We start from the raw sequence: 18,970 nt of genomic DNA, 5'->3' as shown, positions 1-18,970 counted from the left end.
AAGCAGAAAAACAAAAAACTGTTTTAATAGATAAGTGAGTGCACAGATAAGCACAGCATTAGCAAAAAGGGCCTTGCCAGAGTTTACTGTAAATCATTATCAAATGATGTTTCAAGGAACATAGACATTTTTGCTCAATAGTGCTATACCTGTCTGTTAACACAATTGGATTGTCCAGTTTCTCTACTGGAAGCTTATGGTTCATCAGTAACCTCTTACATAGCAGGGCCTCTTCCAACCTATATGGATTCAGCACTTTTACATTTTTTTCAGTAGCAAGTATCCAGACATCAGGGAAACTCTGACGACGGATGAGGAAAAGCTCGTGTTCATCTGAAACATTTTTCTCTTGCCTCTGAAGGTGACGTCTACAGGAACTCAGAGAAAAAGGCACTGTCACAATTTTCACAGGCTGTTCCAGTCTCCCCTTCTTTTCAATCTGGTCATGAAATATCCTGTCAAGCTTCTGCTGGTCAGATGCAGAACTCTTTAGCTTGGTTTTGTGTTTTCCTGCCTCCTTGGCTGGTCGGTGCATTGGCTCTGCACTGGCTTTCTTGACTTCTCTGTTGTACCGTTCCTGGTCCTTAGTAGCTTTTATTTCATAACTTAAAGGAGAAAACAAACCAGTAGCATCAGCAAAAGCTCCAGACCCCAACCCCTAACACACTAAAGCAGAAGGAAAGGTAACCTTTTCAACAACCAAGAACCACATTCATGGTCCATTCAAGTACCCACATCAGTATGCTGCCCACTGTCATGGAGGTGGTGACTGGGCCTCTATTACATCACACCTTGAACAAAAGCTGGAAATTTTCCTTTATCTTTCCTTTAAGACAGCCAGCAAAACCTCAGTTACTCTAAGGGGGAGGAACTATTACTCTAAGGAATAGAGTGCATCATATAAAGATCTACAGCAAGGTTCTTATCACCTGAGTCCCTTGTTTAATTTGCAATCAAAACCAGAGTTTTGGAAGGATTTTTTTGTTTCAGGCACACCCAGCTCAATTCACAAAGCTTCTAGAACTCTACAGCCTTCCAGGGGAGGCCATGGAGCTGGCAGGATTTTGGAGCTTGAATAATTTCTCAAGCCCAAGTTCTTTCTTAATAAAAACGTATTTGATTTCAAATGGCCTAAAATTAGCCATATAAAGTTAAAGAATACAGAATATGTATGATTATCACAGAATTCCTTAAGTAATAATCAATCTTACAGATTTTTCAAAAACAGTCAATAAAAAAAATACTCCTAAATGCTGTCTAAATGGTTAAAATATTACTACATACTAAACCTCTATAACATGAATGGATTCTTAATGAGTTTATAAATGTCAGGGAGATAACTAACTTTTATAGGTCCCAGGTTTATGCTTGTCTACTGCATATGAATTTTACTTTTCTGAAAGCAAAGGTTGTGATTTGCTGAACTCCCTCTTTTTGCCCTTATTTGATATTCTGAATTCTAGAAGGTAATTCAAACCAGTCTAATCTTCAATTAAAACAAAACAAAAAAAAAGTAGTACTATCATATGTTAGTATTGGAAATAAGCATTTTAACTGGTCATATTTATTTATTGCTACTTGCTGGAACAGTTTGATTCAATTATGTGTATGCACGCTGGAAAATTAAGGTCAACAAAAGGGTCACCATTTGCAATTAATTATGATGTGCTAGCATTCACATATGGTACCAATATTTAGTTAACTAAAAAAGTCAGCTTAAATAGTTTCTTGCAATAAATCACGTCCTAGAAAATATGGAGCAAACATTAAGATAAAAAACATCTGCTCCTTTTAAAATGAATGGATGAAATCACTTGAACACATTTTTTTTAATCCCAAATTCATTTACAGCTCTGACCAGATCAATAAATACTTTGATTTGAATAGACCTAACTGTAATGCAGAAAAATTATTTAAGTGTAAGAGAACTGAGCCCTCAGTGATCACTGATAATCCAAAATGAACACACTTCCAAACAAAGCCCAACTTGCCTGTCAGTTTAAACTACCACCAGAAAAATTCTAATTTTACAAACTTTGATTGTGAGCATCTTCCAAATTCAGACACACCAGTATCAGTGATTTGCCCAGAACCAAAGAAAAAGGAGGGAACAACTTTGCCTTTTTGAAAATCTTTCTACAGAGGAACATATAATCGAGTGCTACAAGAACAGCATTTCTCTGCTTTGTGAATTCAGACTGCAAATTAAGGATCTTTTTCTGATGCTACAAAACCTAAAGCCAAGAAAATTTGCAAAACTGGATGTAAGCAGAGAATGGAAGACTAGAATAAAGTCTAGTTTCAAAGGCAGCTTTGGTTTAATTAGCAAAAAGGATGCATGATATATTCTTTCCCCCTTGCAACGTAAACCCGAACACAATAATCAGCACACTAAAAAACCCCTTTTAATGTATGTCTCTCTGGCCTTATAAGACAAATAATCTGAATTTGAGTATTTGTTGCAAACTCTGACAGCAAAGACCACGCTACCTGAAAAAATGTTTCTCCCAAGGTACAAATCTACTCATGAAGAATTACTGCAGAGTGCTGACAAGGTGATTTGTTAGTCCCATGACAATGTGTGTAGCTTTGAACCTTTCCTACACCTTGAGGGTAACTACTCCTGCCACTGTTATGGCACTTGGAGGGATTTCTCCCACTCCTACCTGAGCCTGATATGCAGGAAACATTAAGGCCAGAAATACATGCAAGCTGTATTAAGTAAGAGCTGAGTGACTGCAAGGAATGAAATCCTTTGCAAAAGCAGGGGGATATGTGATGCTGCCAGCATGGACATGCACGGAGCTTTCCTCCTCTATTATAACCTAAAGACCATAACATTTGACATTCCGGTTGTGTAATAAATGCTGGCTTGTTTTGAAAAGGCCATCCTGTGTCACTATGAGACATCTGGTGCTTGTACTACTCCCAAATGGGATTTAAAGTAATTTAGACCCCATGGAGGAGCCACAGAGAGTAACAGAGATGCTGAAACCATGCAGACCCATTGCACAAGGCAGGACTTTATCACATAAGGATGGAGGACTGGAGCTCAGGAAATGTGGGGCTGTGCCAGCATGGATGCATGAAGTAGAGCTGTGGCATTTGGCTGCCCTGATGTATTTACATTTGTTGTTACCTCTAGGTGGCCCAATTTATCCAGAGTACCTGGAGGAAAGACTTATGTTCTCTGCCACAAGTCCTTATGGATTGCTGCTCTGCAGGAAAAGTTGTCTGTGTATCTCTTCCTATTTGCTATTCTCTGAGGCAATTTTAAGACCATAAATGTGGCAAGGTAAACCAAAGCTGGTATCTATAGATAGAAGTAGTGGTGAATTCTTCATTTCCTTCTACAGCCATGGGATTCAATCCTACATATAAGGAAAACTCGATTACCAGAGAGGTCTCCTTCCTGAACTAATGCAAAGTTAATCTGTAGGCACACTCTTTAACATAACAGTTGTACCAGGAAAGCAACCATGAAATCTCAAAAGCTAAAGCAGAGCAAATTAAAATTTTCTGAAACAGCTGGCAGAACCTTTTGTTTCATTTCATTAAAAGCATGAATATAATTGGAGTAGATTTCTACCATTACATTAATATTTCTGCTTATGCAGAGATGAACAAATCACTTTCTCACGTGCATGGGTTTGTGACCATGGCATGCTGCTTGCACAGTAAACTTTAAATTAGGTAAACCAGAAGCTAGGTGAGAAGGTTTCACTTAACTCTGATATAGCTGACATTCAGAACAATGCAGATGTCTTATTAAAATATTTCCTTTTCTTGCAGATGGATTTCAAAAACTCAGTGACAATTCATTTTAGAAAAATAAGGAATTTAGCTATTCAAATTGCAGCCTATGAAGAGATTTGGTCTTGTTTGAAACAGATTAAAATTTAGACTGTGCTATAGTCTCTGAAGCAGCACTGCAACGGCTGTTTGGGGAAAAAGTAATTCCTTTTGTCATTTGATTGGGTTTTGCAAATACAGTTCTGAAGTTGGGATACAAATGAGGAATGGAATTTACCCAAAGTTCCCAAAAAAGAATTCTGACTTTATAGTAATAAAAGTTGAACAACCTCTAAAGAACTCTACAGTGCCTCATCTATCACCTTGCTGGTTTTCAAGGACAGTGCATTGGGAGTGATACTATAAAGGATTCAAAGAGTCACTTTCTTGCCTCTTATCTTAAATAACTATTCAGCAGAACTGTCCCTAATTACTTCTGTTCCTAATCTCACTACTGCATAGCACAATGGCAGAATGAATAATTCCAATCTGCAGTGCAGAACTGCACAGAGTAAAACACGACAACTCACAATACTGAATCTGATCTTGAGAAGTCAAAAAGCAATATCTATTTTTTTCATAAATAACTGGAACATTACAATTTTTCAAATCCATTACAAGTGACTTTTTGGTAGCTTCCAGATTCAGAAGCAAGATACGGCCTGAACTTACTTCTGTTTTTCCTCTTCATTCAATTTCTTCCACCGCTCTTCAATTGTCAGCAGGATGTCATTCATGCTGGTCTTTGGATTATCATTTATCAATTGTGGACGGCATTCATGTGTGAAAAATTCAAATGCAGACTTTGGTTTCTTTATTATTCTGCTATTAATTAAGTCATAAGCTGTCACATGTCCAAACTTTTCACTTATCACATTTTTTTTCTTTATGCTTTGATTTGAGATTTGTGGATCACTGCTTTTTTCACCAGTGTATTCATTTTGCTTATTAGTTGTTCTTTCAACTTCAGGAATCAAGATCTTAACAGGTTCCAGCTTGTCTCCCAGACTGTCTTTAAATGCACTTCCCATACTCCAACTATCAGCAGAGATTTCAGGTAAGTCCTTAGGGACTAAGGCTTCGTCATTGTTACCTGTTTTGTCAATATTATCAGAACTCAAAAGATGCTCACTGGCTCTTTTAGACTCGGGGTCCACAGGAACACTTTTACTTTGAATACCAGCCATATTCTGTCCATTCTGTTCCTCCTCACACAATAAATTTAAGGAACTGTCTGGAAAGGCATCACTCTTAGGAACCTCTCTTCTGTCCAGGCGACTGTGTACATTATCACCACTAAATGTCTGATGATTTAAGCAGATCTCTGCGTTTTTTCCCGCTTGACAGTTTTGCACATCACTGCTGAGTGAAAGGAATGAAGTATGAGCGTGTAGCTCATCACTTCCAGATGGTCCCATTTCATTAACAGCCACATCTGTTTGGGCTGTTCTATGAACAAACATGTCTTCTGAGGTAACATCTGTTTTATTACTTTCACCAGGGACTCCAGCAGGTAGTGGCCCATACAGTGATTTCAACACATTTTCAACTGCAAGTAAGACAGATTCCTGGAAAAAAAAAAAAGAAAACACACACACACACACAAGTGCATCTGAAAATGTAACTGCCAGATACCAAGAATACAGAACAATATGCAAAATGCTCTTACTTGGAATAATTTTTAGACAACTCTGGGCAGATTACTGCATTTCAGTTGTTCACACATTCCAAAAGACTCTGAAGTGGACACCTTCAGCCTCAAATATTTTATGACATGTATTCTGCTTCACTAGTTTACTCTGATATCACAAAACCAATTAAATGATTTCTTTACAACAGGGTTTTGACTTCTTAAACCAGTATCAGGTAAAGTTATTTCTACCTACTATGGAGTTAGAAGTTTACAGCCAAAACAGGTGCACCAGCAACATCCAATTCCATGTGAATGTGTTTGTGCAGGTGCTTTTATGGTGCATGTTTCCAAATCAACTTTGCACCAAGTGATGGAAATGAGCAAGATAAAAAACCCAAACCCCTAAAAAATAAAAATAAATTAAATAAAGAAAAAAAAGAGAGAAAAGAAACGCCAACCCTTTTTTTAATGCCAAGGAAAACTAGGTCATATGTAAAAATGATGTATTAATTTTCATACAAGTGACACTACATTTATAAGAGTAACACAGACAAATACAAAAGTTTTTTATGAAGAAGAGGATTAACATATTGGTGTGACTACCTATATTAATTGTGAATAAGCATATTAATAATCACCAATGCAACCTTTCTAATTTTTGTGGCACTTAATTGATGTCATCAATATTCTATACAGAGAATGACAAAATAGTGCTTTGATGAAAAAATCAACTCCCCTTCTGCCCACCCTCACCTTAATAGTGGAATTTAAACAGTGATTACTTGGTTTAAATATGATGTTAAGCATGAGATTTATGCAGAGCCACCTATCAAAATTTCACTTAGCTTCTCTCACTGTAAAGCCAATTGAAACCAAAGTGGTACACATATATATCTGACAGTATCAAAATCTTTTAAATGAACTAGGAAAACTAATTTTGAGGAATCTCTCAGTTAGCTTGTTCAGTACTTTTTGGTCAAAACAGTGCTCTGACAAAGGCAAGCTGCCACGTAACTAAAAAAATACCGAAAATTCAGTGACAGTGTTTATGTCTGAACATTCTGATAATCCCAAGGCCCTTATTATACTTATATAAAGATTGACAACTAAAAAACAGAGTAAAACCTTAATTACCTTATAATGCAGCAAAACTTGTGTTTTATCAGGTGTTATATTCACATCCACAGCAGAGGCAGGTACAGTAATACTCAAAAAGAAAACAGGATATAAACGACTACAGTCCTTTTGTGTCACCTGACTGTAGTACTGGCGAATTAACTAGAGATTGATTGAATAAAGAGATGTCAGTAAAGGCAGTAAAATAGGCAAAATGCATAGAAACAAAATCTGACATTATAAAAGCATAACTGGTCTGTTGGTTTTGACAGTTTTTCAAGTTAAAGAAATGCTTAAAAGGTCCTCACATACATGTAAGCCAGAATAATCACTAAAAGGGCAGTTCCTCGTGGTTTCCATGCCTTCATAGCATGGAGGTAAAAGTGATATATAGCCTATTTTCCATGCAGGGCACTGTATTTTTACTTTGTATGCTAAATTCCACCTTGAATCCAGGCTTCCCAGCTCTTAGTAATGAACCATCTCTGTCATGGGATTCAAGATAAGCTTTGAACTCCCAGAAGAGCCATGCACATCAAATAATGCATGGAGGTGGATTACCCTTATTCAGCATTTAACATACCAACATAAGTTCAGGGTTTACATCTACACAGCTCTGCCTGCCAAGTGAAAACTACCGTTGTGTCCACTTTAAAACCTGCAGGAACACTTTGGCATGAGCATGACTTTCTTCCCCAGTGATGACAAGGATTAGGACAGCAAGGCTGCTCCAAGTGAAGTGCTGCAAGGTTCAGTAGTGAGAGAAACCCAAGAGTATCAAATTCTGCCTACACAATGCCTAGCTGCAGCCAATGCTGCTGCACTATCACTTTCATTTCTACCCAATGCATACACAAATTTAAAGGGAAAGCATGGGTGTTTGCTTGATAAGCCCACAGCTGGAAGTGGACAAAATCGAAACTATTTTACAGAATTCTCTTACAAGAAACTACAGAAAGTTCCCTTACAGGAAATTGCACAGGTGAGTTCTACAGGCTAATACAAAGAATCAACTATTCTGGTGTCTTGCATACAGCATTTGAAATTACTTTTCTTAGACAGTCAAAAACACAACTTCCAGCTCTTTGGTCTGAGTGCAGCAAATGGAATAGAACTGAGGCACCAGTAGTGTCAGACTTGTGGAAGGGCTTTCTGTTGTAAATGCTAGTATCTTCACTTGTAAAATACTCTTAATTATTTAATGGGGGGGAAAAGTTGTAGATTGCTTAGGTATCTCTGTCCTCAAAGAAATCACATTTCTATTCCTTTAATTAAAAGCTAGAGGATGTTACCTTCAGTATTTCCTTTTGAATAACTGGACGATTATTTATAAAAATGAAACTCCTTTCTGAACTTGAAAGGCTTGTCAAAGAACTGTCTGACTCAGCTTTTGGGAGAAATCCAGAAAGGTTTATCTGCAATGATAAAACAAATACAGTGCAAAAGTCTTTTAAAGAACCCAACATGGTTTTTTTTATAGAGGTGAGATAGTAAAACAAGAGTATAGGATTCCAAGTAATTCAAATGCATGCACTGCTTCTTGATAGTCACAATATACAAAGATAAAGGCAGTTAGAGAAAAAAGAGGCTGAGAAAGATGGGTTTGTATCTATTTTGCTTGATCAATTTACTGACATATTTCCCATTTGGACTGGCAGTTGCAGCAGGACGCTGTCTGGATCTGAGGCTGTGGAGAGCCAGGCCAGCAGCTCTTGGCTTGCTGACTGTGGGGTTGCCAATGTAAGTCCTGTCCAAGCCAATGGCACAGAGCACTGCCCAACCTGGCAAGGGCAGCAGTGAATCACCCCCACAGGGAAAGCCCGAAACACACAATCCCTCCCTTTCTATGTACAGAGCACCTTAAATAGCCTGTCACAGGGCATTTATTCAGGGCACCTAAATTTACCTACGCCACCTGTATCCAAATCATCTGACTCTCAAGTGCTGAGCACCCACGATTCACAGGCTGCAGCAGAACCTGTGAGCACAGCACTGCCAGGGAGCCTTGGAAACAGCACATGATTTGTGTACCTAACACGATCTCCAAGTTTTAAGATTTTTCTGTTGAGATTCTTTAAAAGGTTCTTCAGGTCAAAATAAGGCCGATGGCTTGTGCTGCTTGTCCCATCTCTTCCCCCTCTCCCCCACTAAGCAATTTTGAAACCACTGGATGGATTTCAAATCAGTCTGATAAAGAAGCAGAAATCCCAAACGTGTATTTCCACAATTCCTGTGATAACTGACAGCTGTTTGGAGAGAACAGCCTCAAGATAATGACCTTACTAAAGAAAAAGCAATTGCAACTTTTCAAAAGCCAGGAACTAGCAGCATGCAAGAATTGACATCCTGGGCAGCCCATATCCTGCCCCACAGATTGCCCTCCTCCACCTGCCCAAACTAACAGGTGAAAGAACACTAGGGCAGCATGAGGATGAAAATTTCGGAAATATGAGAAAGTCCGAAGAATGTTCTGGTAGCAGGGTGGATCACTGAACACAGAAACGAGTCCTCATAAGCTCTGCTTTTGGCAGAACCCCTTGTATTTACTAAAATCCAAATTATCATGCATTTGAAATGGAATTTAGATCCATGGGATTTGGCCTATCCTTCCCATTCATGTACGTCACGCAGCTATCTGCTCATGTGCTCCCTTATTCCCTCCTGACCTTGTACCAAGCATTCTGTGCTAAAGCTGGCGTGTTCTGGTCAGCAACGTCGCACAGAACCAAACACCACTGGTCAAATTAAAGAGGTGTCAAGTATCTCTTGGATGATTATCAGAAAACAACATGCAGCACTTCTAGATTTTATTCTGCAACTTTAGCACATCCTCCCTCAATGCTCTTCCTCTGTGCTTCAAGCTCTTTTTCTAATTCACAAATATTTGTCCAAGTCTTTCACTTCAAACAATACTTTCATATACAGAAAACATTTATGCAAAACTGAAAGTCTCTAAATAACTCATTTAACAAGTTGCCAGATTTAGAAATGGCTGACTGCTGTTACTATTTACAGCCATGTAGAATATCAGTATGCTCATTAAAAGTTATCTACAATTTATAATACTAGTTTTAGTAGAATTTTCATGCATGAAGGTGTATGAAGACAAAATTACTGAGACTGAAAAATACTAATGGAACTTTGATTTCATACTAGATCAACTGTTTTCAAAATTAATACTTTAATAAAAACCACAACTTATATATGCATTAAAATATATCTGTGATGGGTGGACAGCAGAATGCCTCTCTTTTTTACTTGTCTTTCTCCCAGTGGCACATGTAGCTGCTAAACTTAACCTTTATAGGAAAAGAAGACACTAGGGAAATTTCCTGTGTGAAAGTTTTCAGCCTAAATAAATCTATCCATTAACAAGACTGGGGATCTGAAAAGTGCAAATACTGTCTTGTACTTGTAAAAAGTTATGTCAGTTCTTTATTATCTTGGTTTTCTTTTTATTTGACAAATAGCTCCTGAGTTTGCATGCTTCAAAGCTAATTTGAAATGTGCTCCTGTTTCATTCAGTGCTCATAATGGAGATGTTTTCAAGAAGGCCAGTCTTCAAAATCCCTGAATCACCTGAAGAAGTTTTAACTCTGCAGTAAGGAACAGCAAGATTAGTTTTGTCTTCAGAGTAGACTTTGCAGCAGAAGAGCATGAAGCTACACAATGAACAAACAGGAGTTACAAGAATTAGAGAGCTGCCCTCTGGTTTGTATAGCAAATGAGACACAGACTGAATGGGAAGGAAAAAAGCAATATATGCCTTGCCCTTAAATACCTGTACAAATACCTGCACATAAGGGAGGAAAAAATGGTTACACAGGCAACTTAACTGTGTCACTTCGTAGTGTTTGGCTGCCTAGTTTAGAAATGTCCACAGTTTTGAACGTCGACATTATGCATGGATCACTTATACACCTATAAATGATGCACATGGTATTTTACACACTATTTAGAGACAGAGAGAGAGATGGAATGTTCCCCAACTTCTATTCAAGGAATATGGATGCCTCACGATATAGCAGAGAAGTAATGTGAGAACCTAAGTGCCTCCTCCAAGCTAGTCCCTTCTAAATACCCCCTTATCTTCCCTTTGGAGCCCCCTGCACTTATCCTGGGCACATCCAAACTACATTCAGGTAAGAATAGCTCTGGATGTTCTGTTCAGACATAAACAACTAAAACTTTGTAAAGTACAGGAAGTGATTTTGTTTTGGTCCCCCTCATTTTACTGCATTTATAAAAGTATTCTGGCAAACTCTAGATTTAAGTCTGAATAATGCTATTAAGCAGTACATATACAGTGAGACTTTAAAGTCTGAATTATATAATAATAATAATGATGCTAATAATATTATTATATGCTAATATTATTAAGCACCATGCTGAATGCAGCATTGGTAAGTTGTTGTCTAAGAGCCATTGTGACTTTACAGTGATTCATCTCATCCTGTCAAGGTTTATTACTATGTGCTAGAGGAAAATGCAGCTTAGAAGGTTCCAAGGCAGCAAGATTCCCCTTTAATAAAAATGTCTCCAACAAAAATGGAAGCAGAGTAAAACATTTTTGAAAACATTAGACAGAGTAGGGTATAATGGGGAATTCCCTCATTTTCAGAATGGGCAAAAGAAGCCAGGAACACAGAATTTTCTGAAAACCAGTAAATACTTCATTGAAATATGTGTATGGTGGAAATTTTGCATAACTTGCCCTTCTAAGTATGTGTTTCTTTTGCTGCTCAGGTGCCCCCACTGAAATTGAGGGGATACTCTTTAGGGTACAAGGCTGAGAGGCCACGAAGATGAGAACCATTTAAATGCTAAGGTATTAATCAAAGCACAACCTGCCTGTAGGCCAGGAATCCCAACTGAGACAGCTCTGAGCAATCAGCAATTCTGCATTTGTCATCACAACTGTTTTTACTGCCATTTGATCAGTGCCACATGAGTCCTGACGAGGTGATTCTTGGAGTGGATTTTCAATCACCAAACCAATTAATTTTACGGAGAGGACAGTAATAGAATCAAATGCATTAATCAGATGTCAATCTGGAGATACATCATCTTTTTTGAATCTCCTTCTACTTGGGTACTTCTTTAACTCTCTTTCATTGACAGACCTGAAGTGAATTTGGGAGAAGGAAGTTTAAACTCACCTCAGGATATTCGCAGCCATGTTGAAAAGGTACCATACTGCTCATAACGGCTGTTCCCAGAACTGACATACAGGCCATTTTGTGATCTGATACCCTGGTCTTCTGCCAAATAACTGCCTGAAACAAATGGCACAGAGTCAAATTTTTGACATTATATTTGTTGAACTCATGTCATGTCTATGAACATGCATATGCAACTGCACACACACTGTATATGTAACATTCTGTACCTTGACCCTCTGAAAATCACAACTTTCAGTGTTAACAGACTCAATATGATACCTTCTGACACATCTTCTCATATTGTATTACTTATTGAGACACACAGCAATTGGAAAACTAAGAAAAGCTTGTATTCATGCATGTTTTGTGGCTATTATGGACTTCTGCACCTGAGGGCAACTGTTAAAATGGAATCAATACAAATATTACTTCTCCTCTTAGATATACAGCAGTGGGCTTTGTGCTTTTCCTGAGCAGTTAAAGTGAGAATTTATGACATGTCTCTCACAGGCTGGTCAATATTTGAAGGTGGACACTGCAATGCTTAAGTTACTTATACCAAAGAGGTTGCTTTGGTAGAGATCAGGCTATTAGGTGTCCACTCATAGCTCTCACCTGGATACTTTAGGCCTGTGACACGCCTGCCATTTAGAAAGAAAATCAGTTTCTAAGGAACTATATATTAGAAATGAAGTTTTTTGTCTAATGAAAACTGTACAAGTTGAAAGGATGAAGGACCATCTGCTGTATTAGCTACATGTCTTGAAATATTATTACAAAGACTTAATAAATACAGTAAGGCAATATGAACTGCAACTTACAACAGAAGTTACTTGTCAAGTCCACTTATGCATACAGAAGGTATTAGCTACTTTGGGAGATGAAATTTTGTTTATCACTAATGAGAAGACCTATGCCAAATACTCACAAATTTAATTCTGAATCTGCTTTCATTGCTATGTATCAACAATGTTGATAAAAATGTTATCCTTGGTTGGTTTTCTGCTTCTAGGCAACTGAGACTGCTACACTCAGGTCCACTTCATTTTTGACACTGTTAGCTGCCTGAGTGTATTCAATGTGCAACCTTTAAATACAAAGGGAAAAATAATGCAACATGTTGCATTTTTCAGTTGGATGTTATGGTGCTATTAAAATTTATACCCTCAGTAGGTACTACTTCAAGCACAGGCTGTTAAGTGAAAGGATGGTGAGAGAGCAAAAAAATACACAAACATCCATCTCAAGAAATGCTATACATAGCCTTAAAATTCCACCTGTCCAGTGGAGTATTTGCTGCCCTTCAGGGGTGAATTCCACAGAAGAACACAGTTCTCTTGGAACATGATATTCCCTTTCTACAGGACAGGTGGAACTGTAAAGCTTTGAGACTGTTGACCCTAAACTATTTCCCAAATCTTTAATTTTCCAGTTCCACATACATTCTGCAGCATTTGTGAAGTGGGACTTTTTAGTCCTGCCTGAATGTAGTTCATCTCCTATTGAGCAGCCTGACAGTCCCTTGCACACGCTGCATCACAGCTCGATTATTCTACAGCGAGGTGAAACTCAAACATCAACCACAATTTACATCAGGGGGGCAACAAACAGAAAAAGGGGAGATGGAGAAAAAAGGGGAGAAGCAGAGCCACAAGCTGGGTGTCCACAGCTCTGTCAGGGAGTCCCCCCGTGCTCCAGAGCAGGCAGAGGTGAAGGACAGCCTGGGGCTGCCTCTCAGCCTCTGTCCTCTACACCTGCTCTAAGCCTCCTCAAAGACATTCTGGAGTGATGAAAGAATCTGTCCTCTTCTTTATAGCTCCTCTTATAAAACATATCCTGTACTGCTTCTATTTTAAAATTGATTACTTAAAATGGAAACAGAAAGTGCCAAGTGATTTTTTTCTTTACTGGATATATTTTAAATTAAATGCATGTGACCAAACTGAGAAAGACACTTGTTACATGACTAATATAAACATTATGCTGTTTATTTTAGTGTGATGCTGCAGGTACAGATATAATCTTAGCTGCTGATTAATGCAAGCTTATTACACAGCTTGACCTCCTAGAATGGGTGATACTCAGAACTGTGAAAAAAATCACTTCAGTAAGGTGATTTCAAGAAAGCTGTGGAAAATGAGAACTTATTAAATGCAAACTTACTAAAAGTAGATACTATAATTGGTTCAGATTAGTTTTTTTAAATAGTCATATACCCACCAGATACTTATACTCAGTACTACAGACAGAATTTTAGGGAATAGTTACCACTGTAGGTTGAATTAAAGCCACAAACTAAAGAGGCGACGCAGCTCCTAAATTTCTATACTATATAAAGACACAATAGAGTGTATATTCATTTTTAGCTCTGACTGCACATTACGAAGCAACAATATAGGAAAAGCTGCTAATTTACAGAAAATTATTTTTCTAGATTCCCCAGATGTATCAACAGGCATTAAAAAAAAATCAGAGAAAAAAAGCCTCTTCCATTTCATTTATTTTGGAAAGTGTTGCCATGAGTGTTCCTGCAATACCCTATTTTTTTAACCTTGCTTATACCCTTTAGTTTAGCTAAAAATACACCCCTCACACACCCCCCATATTTTTTTTCTAGGTCATATAAAGCGGGTGTCCAGGATGAGCCAAGGAAGAATCTGATTCTAGTCAGTATGATGACGCTGCAGAAACAGCCTACTCAAAGATATATTATTACATATGGCCCATCTTGGGTTCTGCAAGAGCTAGCCAAATATATTCCACCTCTCTGTTTCATTGAAGGGGATTGCACGATCCAGATCTTACAAAATGTCATAACATATAAAATCTATTGCACATATGCAGAAGATAAATACACGTGTGTCTGTGTGTACCTGTTTCTCCACCCCATGCAGCCCTAGGACACAGGCATACTTTTGTGGAGGATGCCAATGTACATTTCAACCTAAATGATTGTATGACTCCATGCACACAAGGACTAGGCACCTGTATTTCAGGATGAACACATACAGTGCAGAAGGATTGCTTGAAAAATGTGTCAAGTGTGGAGAAACAGTGTGCAACCTCTTCCCACTGGGGTCTCTGCTATATAGCACTACAGAGAATTAAGAGCTGCTCAGTACTTGTTTCTTCAAAGATCCCAAGGAAGAACAGAGGGAAAAAAAAAGCAGCTGCTCTGCATACCTAACTAGCCTTCATCTTTCAGAATTTCTACCAGCAGCTACAATGATTTGCAATCCCACATAAAAGTAAAATCTTAATTAGAGCTGGGACTGGATGCTGTTTCCGACTGTAGCTACTTCAGCACAATTATGATGCCATGAGCTAAATCCACTCATTCCATTTACCTTATTACTACATAATGGCAGTGCATTTAAAGTAGACTTTTAGTACCCAAACCTCACCTATTTTCTTTATTTATTTTATGACAGTCATATTGTCCACCCTGTAATAAAGTTTGAGGGTGTAAAAGTCTAGTTGAGCAAGCAGTTTTACATGAGCTGTAGACTGGTAACGTAAGTTGAGTTAGCTCCTTAAAAGAGAACTGCATTTCACAGTCTCTCTAGTTTTGTGCTACATGCTTCAAAAATCCTGCCACCCTGGCATCTGAGATCTCACTGCACACAACTCTTTGGGCCAGTATGTTCCTTAGCTTCTTGACTTAAAACCTAATAGTCTGTTAGGCTTTAACTGAAAGCATTGCTGCCTACCTGTTAAGAGAGTACACAAACAGGAACAAAACTAGGCAGCAATATCCCAAGTTTGAACTGAGCCCAAGGGAAACTAAACCACATCATCCAGTCCAATGTCTATAAGCTCTTAATCTTAAATGATGCACAGACACCCAGTTCCAAGGGCTGGCACATTCTCTGCAGTGAAAGGAAACCTACCTGCTAAGATCAAAACTGATCAATATAAAGTCTTCACCACATTCTTTAGAATGCCAGCCTCGATAAGCACTGCTCTTTTTCAGCTCCACACCTTAAGTTTTGTCCTGTTTTAAAACCGATGGTAAGTTACCTTACTAAAAGAGAACTCTTACATAAACTGCCCTTGAAAACAGAAATCTCAACAATTTTTCAATTAATCTTATTAAAAAATTAAGCAACTAATAAATTATTTTCCTATATATTTTATACTCACCCCTAAGGAATCAGTTGCCCCCCCCATTTTGTACATGATGCTGGAACAATTACCAGTGGAGATATACAGTAGAGAAACTCAGGGCACCATTTTTCCCCTCATCAGATGCAGCCACATACCTGTCTATCCCATGGGCATCAGATCTTAGAGCTATCAAGGGGATTTGCTGAAATACAGTCATATTCCACAGTACTGCTCATTCTACAAAGTCCAGTGTATTCCCTTCTCAGATTTCCCTTTCAAGACATGAGAGCACCCTCTCAATGAAAAGACTTCCTTGAGCATGGCACAGTGGAGAAACACTTGGATTTGGGAGTTAGGAGGTAAATTAGGAGAGGAGCTAACAGATATTACAAGGAGCCAAGGATCTTCATCTGGTAACACCTGTCTTTAAAACCTTTCAAGAATTCCAAAGACTACTGGGAGTCATATGCTTTTTGACTGCTTTAATCACACATGTTCGGCCACCTGATCTCCTCTCCAGGTGACCCATAGTGGATGAGGGGAAGGCTGCAGATGTAACCTAAACTTCAGTAAAGTTCTGGACACTGTCTCCCATAGCGTTCTCCTGGAAAAACTGAAAGCCCATGACTTGGACAGGTGCACTCTTTTTGGATGTACTCTGTCTGGATGGCCAAGCCCAGAGAGTGCTGGTGAATGGAATGAAATGCAGTTGGCAACTGGTCACTACTGGTGTTCTCCAGGGCTCAGTATCATCTTTAACACCTTTACCAATGATCTGGAGAAGGGAACTGAGTGTACCCTCAGTCAGTTTGAAGGCAACATCAAGTTGGGTGGGAGTGCTGATCTGCTGGAGGGCAGAGCCTTCCTCTCCTCCAGAGGGATCTGGACAAGCTGAATTGATGGGCCAAGGCCAGCGGTGTGGAGGTCAACAAGATGACATGCCAGGTCCTGAACTTGGATCACAACAGCCCCCTGAAGCACTACAGGCTGAGGGAAGAGTGGTTATTAAGGTGCCCACTGGAAAAGGACCTGGGGGTGCTGGCTGACTGCAGCTGAACATGAGCCAGTGTGTGTGCCCAGATGGCCAAGAAGACGAGAGGCATCCTGCCCTCTATCAGGAACAGTGTAGCCAGCAGGACCAGGGCAGTGATTGTCTTTCTGTACTCAGCACTGGTGAGGTCATATCCCAAGTCCTGTGTGCAATCTTGGGCCCCTCACTATGAAAAAGACATGGAGGTGCTGGAGTGTGTCCAGAGAAGGGCAATGAAGCTGGAACACAAGTGTGATGAGGAAAGCCTGAGGGAGCTGGGGAGAAAAGGAGGCTCAGAGGCGATTTTATCACTCACTACCTCACAGGAGGTCATAGCCAGGTAGGGGTCAGGCTCTTCTCCCAGGCAACCAGCAACAGGACAAGGGGAAATGGCCTCAAGGTGCACCAGGGAGGACCAGGCTAGGTGTTATGAAGAATTTCCTCACTGCAAGAATGGTTATATATTGTAACAGGCTCCCCTGGGAAGTGGTGGAGTCTGGAAGTGTTCAAACACTGAGCAGACATGGCACTTCACAATGTGGTTTAGTGGGCATGGTGGTATTTGGTCAAAGGTTGGTCCTGATGCTCTTGGAGGTCTTTCCAGCCTTAATGATTCTCTGATTCTGTGAAAAGGTTCTTTCCCCTAGAGGGTGGTTGGGCACTGAAACAGACTCCCCAGGCCAGTGGTCACAGCACCAAGCATGACAGAGTTCCAGAAGCATTTGGACAACGCTCTCAGGCACATGGTGGGATTCCTGGGGTGTCCTGTGCAGGGCCAGCAGTTGGACTCAATGATCCCTGTGGGCCCCTTCCAACTCAAGATACTCTAAGATTCTATTAAATTCCACTTCCCTAGCCAGAGGAAAAAATAAATAAATCCTCGTAAACAATCAAACTACTGTCAAAACCTGGTTTCCAATCCAAAATTGTGATTCAGAAAATGTACAGCATTACAGTGAATTCTACTTAAATAAAAGGAGGTTTAAAAGCCTTTTGTAAAACAGCAGATAACAAAATTAACATATAAAACAGTGACAAAGTACATTGCTAAAGAAGAGGGAAAATTCCCATGTGGCTTTGGAAACATCCTTTTTTTCCACTAACCTATTTAAACTGACAGTGTGAGTGCAAAAGCCTTGCAATGGCACATCTCAGATTCAGCACAACACACACTGCATATGTGAAACAGTAATTGTTTTGAGATTTTTGACATATACTGTGCTGTCATTTGAAAAAAGTGATGGATGAGAAACTGGAAACCTCAAGGAATTAGTAATAGGATATAAAGCATTTCACCTCTGGGTCACCAGTTCAAATTCAACCAGGTTGGTAGTGACCAAAAGTAGTTACCATCTGGCAGCTGTTCTCTGGCTGATGTAAATTGAGTTGAGGGTCTCAGCGCATTTCCTAGTGGACAGGTGTCCTCAGCACAAAAAAACACCATAATTAACTCTCTGTTTGGCTTTCTCAGCAAAGCCACTGAACAACGAATAGCAGCAAAGACTGAGCTGTATTCCAGGTTAGCATGGAAGCATGTTGGTGGCAGAGCACTGCAGATTCTTAATCATAATTCCTCTTAATATTTTAAGACACGTATATTAGGGAGGGATTTCATTCATCATCATTACATTAAACAGAGTAACTTTTCTAACTCAAGATACAGTTTATGTGCTGCTATTTCTATTCAATTCACATTTCTTTTGAACAGGCAGCTACTGCAGAGTTTGGAAACACAATGAATGAATGCAAAGTATATTGACATTATTAAAAATAGTGATTTTTAATAATGGCTAACACAATCTCAAAAATTCTACACTTATTACAGAGGACAGGGACACACAGAAAAACCCTGGATTTTGATTATTTCGTACAAACTGTTAGTTAAGATTATGCAACTTTGGAAAATAGAGGAGACTTAGTGTAAAGAAAACATAAAGGTGGCATCCTTTAAGTCAACACCACCAATGAAAGGGGGTTTGGGGAAGAATACTACCCACAGTTATTACAAGACTTTTTAAATGGACTTTGCATCCAAAAGTTCTGACTCATGACTCCCTTAAGAAACAGTTCTAGGCAGAACTGCGTGTGACCAAGCTTCAAAATGTTATGTGTGAAAAAAACACTGGAAAA

At 39.1% G+C, this 18,970-nt stretch overlaps 1 protein-coding gene across 2 annotated transcripts in view; it reads right to left on the bottom strand.

Annotated features, from left to right (window-relative positions):
• Positions 1 to 18,970, bottom strand: part of PMS1 (PMS1 homolog 1, mismatch repair system component) — a 43,630-nt gene that overhangs the window by 11,027 nt on the left and 13,633 nt on the right. For both annotated transcript variants that reach the window (XM_088167777.1, XM_014880938.2), the window contains exons 6-10: positions 11,701 to 11,817; positions 7,834 to 7,956; positions 6,560 to 6,703; positions 4,465 to 5,360; positions 150 to 605 (exon numbers count right to left, since the gene is read on the bottom strand). In XM_088167777.1, coding sequence (XP_088023903.1) covers positions 150 to 605; positions 4,465 to 5,360; positions 6,560 to 6,703; positions 7,834 to 7,956; positions 11,701 to 11,817 — 1,736 coding nt within the window. The remainder of the gene's footprint in view (positions 1 to 149; positions 606 to 4,464; positions 5,361 to 6,559; positions 6,704 to 7,833; positions 7,957 to 11,700; positions 11,818 to 18,970) is intronic.

Source organism: Sturnus vulgaris, chromosome 7 (genome assembly GCF_052056855.1).
Source record: "Sturnus vulgaris isolate bStuVul1 chromosome 7, bStuVul1.hap1, whole genome shotgun sequence".
In the NCBI taxonomy this organism is placed as follows: domain Eukaryota; kingdom Metazoa; phylum Chordata; class Aves; order Passeriformes; family Sturnidae; genus Sturnus; species Sturnus vulgaris.
The sequence above is the reverse complement of the archived record's forward strand: the minus strand, read 5'-3'. Positions and strand labels throughout refer to the sequence as shown.